Source organism: Oncorhynchus mykiss, chromosome 20 (genome assembly GCF_013265735.2).
Source record: "Oncorhynchus mykiss isolate Arlee chromosome 20, USDA_OmykA_1.1, whole genome shotgun sequence".
NCBI lineage: Eukaryota > Metazoa > Chordata > Actinopteri > Salmoniformes > Salmonidae > Oncorhynchus > Oncorhynchus mykiss.
The window spans coordinates 36,552,923-36,559,014 of record NC_048584.1 but is presented as its reverse complement, the minus strand read 5'-3'; the positions used below and the strand labels follow the sequence as shown (position 1 = coordinate 36,559,014).

Here is a 6,092-nt window from a genome sequence, read left to right as displayed (position 1 = left end):
AAGGATGTTAGATACATGGAAGTAGGTTATAGAAATGTATTTGATAGAATTAGAGAATTATTACCACTACATATTTTTTCGGGGTTGAGGGTTGGTGGTTTAGTGCACTATTCTGAAGACATTCAAGATAAAAGTTAAACTTGAGCTAAATCAACGTGACAAGGTGAAAGTAGTGCGTTTTTATTCCTTGCGCCATGAATAGTCACATTGTTATCGCAATGTTTCCAGTAGTAGTGACAAACTGCAGCCACTGGGGGGCACAAGACACAAAGCTAACACACAACCTAAACCAAAGTTTGCCCGTCTGTGAAACATCTAGTACCCCGTGAGTACCTACATACTCACCCCTCGTCTTCCCCCTCCATTTCCCATCCAGAACTAACTACTGGACAGAAAAAAACTGGTTCGAAAATGGTTATGTGGACAGGATTTATATAAGTCTGTATTCATCTGTCTCTGACCACTGTCCTCACACAAGCATTATGCATGTAAGTATAGATTTGCATTGAGTGGGCCTGAAGCTGGAGGCCAGCTGGTGTGAGATGGGCGAAAGCGATAGTGCCAGAGGCCCCTGCTCCTTTTCAGTGTTCAAATTACATCTCAACCTCAATCTGAACCTGATGTGACGACTAGGCCCTTCCCTAACATGAGCCGAGGTAGAATAGTTGTATAGAGAACCTTGTAGCCTTCACACTCTAACTTAGTGACCTGTACAGGCGGTTTACTTGTTCATCAAGCTGCCTTACACTACAGAAACAGGAGACAGGTCCCTGTCCCTATGGGCTGTTCTGGCTCGGACCGGGCTTATTTGTCAAAGGCTTAAATACTTACCTAACTAACCTCGTCCCCAGGCTCAATTGCTACCAGAGAGAGAGCGAGAGAGAGAGACAGCTGGTGGACGAGATGAATTACACTGATGCTGCCTGAGACATATACATTGCATTCACAAAACTTGTTAGGTTACAGCCTTATTCTAAAATGGATTGAATAGTTTTTCCCCTCATCAATCTACGCACAATACCCCATAATGACAAACCAAAAACAGGTTTTAAGACATTATTGCACATTAATAATAATAAATCAAATGGAAATATCACATTTACTTAAGTATTCAGACCCTTTACTCAGTACTTCGTTGAGACACCTTTGGCAGCGATTACAGCCTTGAGTCCAATCAATTGAATTTACCTCAGGTGGACTCCAACCAGTTGTAGAAACAGCTCAATAAAGGAGGATCAATGAAAACAGGATGTACCTGAGTCTCATAGGCAAAGGTTCAAATAAATATGTAAATCAATATTTTTTTTATTATTATTGTAAAAACCTGTTTTTACTTTGTCGTTGTGAGGTATTGTGTGTAGATTGATAAGAAAAAAACATATAAGGCTGTATGTTACAGAATAAGAATAAGGCTGTAAGGTAACAAAATGTGGAAAAGTGAAGGGGTCTGAATACTCTCCGAATGCAATGTAGATAGATCTATACGTAGTTCAGCTCAGATGTACTGGGAAATATATGACTTCCAAGAAATATATGACTTCCAGCCCCAGTGTGAAGATTTCATAAATCACGAGAAGGCAATGCATGCTTTATTAGAACTGTGTGTGTATAGCACCGGATAATCAACAGCTGCCTCTCGGAAGCTGCTAATCAACACCTGCCCCTCAGAACCTGCTAGTCAACAGCTGGCCCTCAGAACCTGCTAATCAACAGCTGGCCCTCAGAACCTGCTAATCAACAGCTGCCTCTCAGAACCTGCTAATCAACAGCTGCCTCTCAGAACCTGCTAATCAACAGCTGCCTCTCAGAACCTGCTAGTCAACAGCTGCCTCTCAGAACCTGCTAGTCAACAGCTGGCCCTCAGAACCTGCTAATCAACAGCTGGCCCTCAGAACCTGCTAATCAACAGCTGCCCCTCAGAACCTGCTAGTCAACAGCTGCCTCTCAGAACCTGCTAATCAACAGCTGGCCCTCAGAACCTGCTAATCAACAGCTGCCTCTCAGAACCTGCTAGTCAACAGCTGCCTCTCAGAAGCTGCTAATCAACACCTGCGCCTCAGAACCTGCCCCTCAGAACCTGCCCCTCAGAACCTGCTAGTCAACAGCTGCCCCTCAGAACCTGCTAATCAACACCTGCCCCTCAGAACCTGCTAATCAACACCTGCCCCTCAGAACCTGCTAATCAACAGCTGGCCCTCGGAACCTGCTAATCAACAGCTGCCCCTCAGAACCTGCCCTTCAGAACATGCTAATCAACAGCTGCCTCTCAGAACCTGCTAGTCAACAGCTGAAGGGATGTAAAGTGAGCGATTTGACCTCCAGGGGGAAGATTTCACTTAAATCAAGACAAGGAAATCTATGCTTTTCAGAAGTGTCTAAGACCTGCCTATCAAAACAGAAGTGCTTAAAATGAGTGACTAAAGAATAGAACAGTACGCTAATTAGTTGAGCTAGTGGGGTCGCGACCAGGGTCTGCCATTTTCAATGGCGAGCCTGGAGCAATTAGGGGTAAGTGCCTTGCTCAAGGGCACATCGGCAGATGTTTCACCTTGTCGGCTCGAGGATTCGAACCCATAACCTTTCGATTAGGGGCATAGACAGAGGAAACACGCACACACACACTCATGGGTCACGTCATCACAACATCTGAATTTCACACCTTTTCCATTCTGGGTTTGTGGCCTCTTCTAAGAAACCTAATAAAGTAGTCCTACTTTATTCTTCCTGAGCTGTGGTTGATATTGTATTATATGAGCTAGAATTGTCTGTCAGATGTTCTCTGTACAGACAAACAGAGGATGTGGGTGTTATCCTTTTTTCCTTGTGTGTGTTGATGTATGTGTGTGTGTGTGTGTGTGTGTGTGTGTGTGTGTGTGTGTGTGTGTGTGTGTGTGTGTGTGTGTGTGCGTGTGCGTGTGTGTGTGTGCGTGTGTGTGTGTGTTTTACACACCTGCTCTGGCGAGGCTAGGGAGACAGTTCTGTGCGCCCATGCTTGTGTGTACCGACGTTGATGCGCTGGCATGGTTGCTAAGGTCGATCACCGAGGGCAAGGCTTGTGACATGATTGACGTCTGGTGCTGGGACTGTGATTGGTACTGGTTGGGGTGGGTGGAGGCGGCGAGTTCAGAGGGGAGGCCGTTTTCCGACAGGAACTCGTCCAGATCCATGTACTCCAGCTGGAAGTTGTCTCCATCGTAGGGGAGAGTCTTGTTCCACAGCGTGGGCCCCAGGAAGGCTGACTGGGGGGCACTCCTCTCCTCATCCAACTTCTTCTCCTTCTCTTGCTCCTTCTCAAATCCTAAAGAGAACATGGGGGGGGGGTCACAGTAAGTACCAAGACACCAAAAAAACAACGCTCATCTATACATACAATTGTAGCGCTTTACTTCAAGGTACAGAAATTAGATTACAGAAAGAGTCAAATAAAGTGCTGCACAGTCGTATGGCTTGTATGCTAGTATTGAAAGTGCTATGCTATTATTGAAAGTGCTATGCTAGTATTGAAAGTGCTATGCTAGTATTGAAAGTGCTATGCTAGTATTGAAAGTGCTATGCTAGTATTTAAAGTGCTATGCTAGTATTGAAAGTGCTATGCTATTATTGAAAGTGCTATGCTAGTATTTAAAGTGCTATGCTAGTATTGAAAGTGCTATGCTAGTATTGAAAGTGCTATGCTAGTATTGAAAGTGCTATGCTAGTATTTAAAGTGCTATGCTAGTATTGAAAGTGCTATGCTAGTATTTAAAGTGCTATGCTAGTATTGAAAGTGCTATGCTAGTATTGAAAGTGCTATGCTAGTATTGAAAGTGCTATGCTAGTATTTAAAGTGCTATGCTAGTATTTAAAGTGCTATGCTAGTATTGAAAGTGCTATGCTAGTATTTAAAGTGCTATGCTAGTATTTAAAGTGCTATGCTAGTATTGAAAGTGCTATGCTAGTATTGAAAATGCAGCATCTATTTATTGCATCTGTTATTTGGGAGACTAAAGTATCCTCTATGGTTTGCAGCAGCTCATCTTCAGGGTTAACGGGTTTGGATAACTGGTTATGAGGAGCAAAAAAAGCTGAAATTCGGAAGTGAAACCTGCTTTGATAACGTTACTTCAATAACAATATCTATTGCTACATCACTACCTCTCAAATGATCATACTTTCAATCAATCAATCCATTGCATCAACATACATCACTGATCACTGGGCTAGCTATATAATTCAATACATTAATGTAGGAATAATAAGGAGAAGTGTGGTAGTTAATTGCTAGCTAATGAATTTGTCAAGTGTTGTCAGGTGACTAATATCAGAAAACATAGCTACTGTAGGCCTACTAGTGGAGCCGGTTTGGGCACATACAGACAGGCACACACGTATATAGTAACCTTATATGAACTATATCCATATGCCTGTATTTCGATAGGTGAGGACGCTGAAGCAAATCATTATCAATTTGATCGAAGATTTCTAAAATTAATGTTGGCGATAGGCCTTTAGAGAATAGTTCAAAATGCATTATTAACGCTATCTATCTGGAGCAAAGCGAGTCCATAGATACTAGTAGATTTTCCAATAAACTATTCAATATATAAATAAATAAATAAATAATGTAAATAAATAAAATCTCTATAAGTCTCTATAAAATTAAAAACAATTTAAAGTTTGAGATAAGTAATTATACATTCTAGAATAGAAAGGAATAGAATAGAAGAGCGTAAAACAAATATAGGCTATTTTTACCTTCATGTTGTGGTTCATGTTGTTGGAGGAGGAGGGGTAGTTTCATGGGGTTCTCCAGTAGAGACTTCAATACCCAGTGATTCGACATAGGTAGAAACCTTGGATTCCCCGGGAGATGTCTGGACACTATTTTATCCATCTCGCCTCCCTTCAGCTGTCAAAAAAAATCACTTAACTTGCTCCTGGTGGGCTAATACAAAATCCAAAACGTTCAACTGTATCAAAAAAAAAAAATCGAAATCACAGATCGATTTCGACCTCAACAACTGCCGATATAAAACCCAGTGGGAAAAGCTGGTTCCAGTGACACCTGCTATTCCAATAGCTCTGTAGTCTACAGTAGAAGGCAGAGATAGCCTAGTCCCGTTCACCCATTCATACCATGTGAAAACCGAGATATGTGACGTCAAACCCTGAGATACCGCCCATTTTATCTCTCTCTCTATTGCTCTCTCTCTCTCTCGTGTGTGTGTGTGTTTGTGTGTGTCTGTGTGTGTGTATGTGTGTGTGTGTGTGTGTGTGTGTGTGTGTGTGTGTGTGTGTGTGTGTGTGTGTGTGTGTGTGTGTGTGTGTGTGTGTGTGTGTGTGAGTGAGACACTGACAAGTCAAGACACCTTTAGTCCCCTAGCTATTAGGATATTTTATTGACGGAAGGAGGAATATAGCCTATCAACAACACTGTTTCTATATAGCCCTTGCGTTTCCAGACTAATTCGTATGGAGGTTACCTACTAGATTAGAATAGACCTAGTACTAGGCCCTACAGACTATAATTTCTCGAATTTAAATCCTGTCAAGGAGAGTTCAGAGAAACCGGCAAAGTAGGGCTATTTATCACATGCATGTGCGCAGAGAGTAATATTCCGAATAGCATAATATCTGAGTTTGTGTGTGCACTATAATTACATTATGTAGGCCTACATTGGCCGTTGTTCAAAATAGGTACAAGGTGCGTCTGTTTTGAACCCACTGTTCTCAACATGAGAAGCGCGTCCTCATATGTGAAACACGTGACAAATTACACCAAAGTTGGGCAACCGTTTTTTCCCGACATATACATACATAGATGGACTAATTGCACAATGAGGTAAATGGAAATCGCTGTAGTCATGTTCCAAGCGAGGAGCTATGAGAACACTTTTTTTTTGTGAGAGTGATTTTTTGATAGAGTGCTTTTTCGTCTGTCGTGCATTGAGCGCACGGACCAAACCCCTTCACCCTTAGCCTAGAAAAGGGTGGATGGAATGACGGGTCACGTTAGTGGGCGCGGTTGACCTACTTTTGTCCAATAGCGGAGCGAGATATCCTGCGCTCGCTGCTCACCACCTCCTAGGGCCTAGGCGGTTCTCACATTTAAC

General features: G+C 42.5%; 1 protein-coding gene across 1 annotated transcript in view; it reads right to left on the bottom strand.

The window, feature by feature from the left end:
* The window catches only part of LOC110499435 (hepatic leukemia factor), a 10,952-nt gene extending 5,816 nt beyond the window's left edge, over positions 1–5,136 (bottom strand). Inside the window, exons 1-2 of the mRNA XM_036956295.1 lie at positions 4,735–5,136; positions 2,951–3,298 (exon numbers count right to left, since the gene is read on the bottom strand). Of these exons, the coding sequence (XP_036812190.1) occupies positions 2,951–3,298; positions 4,735–4,873 (487 nt within the window). The 5' untranslated portion in view covers positions 4,874–5,136. The remainder of the gene's footprint in view (positions 1–2,950; positions 3,299–4,734) is intronic.
* Positions 5,137–6,092: the final 956 nt, after the last annotated feature.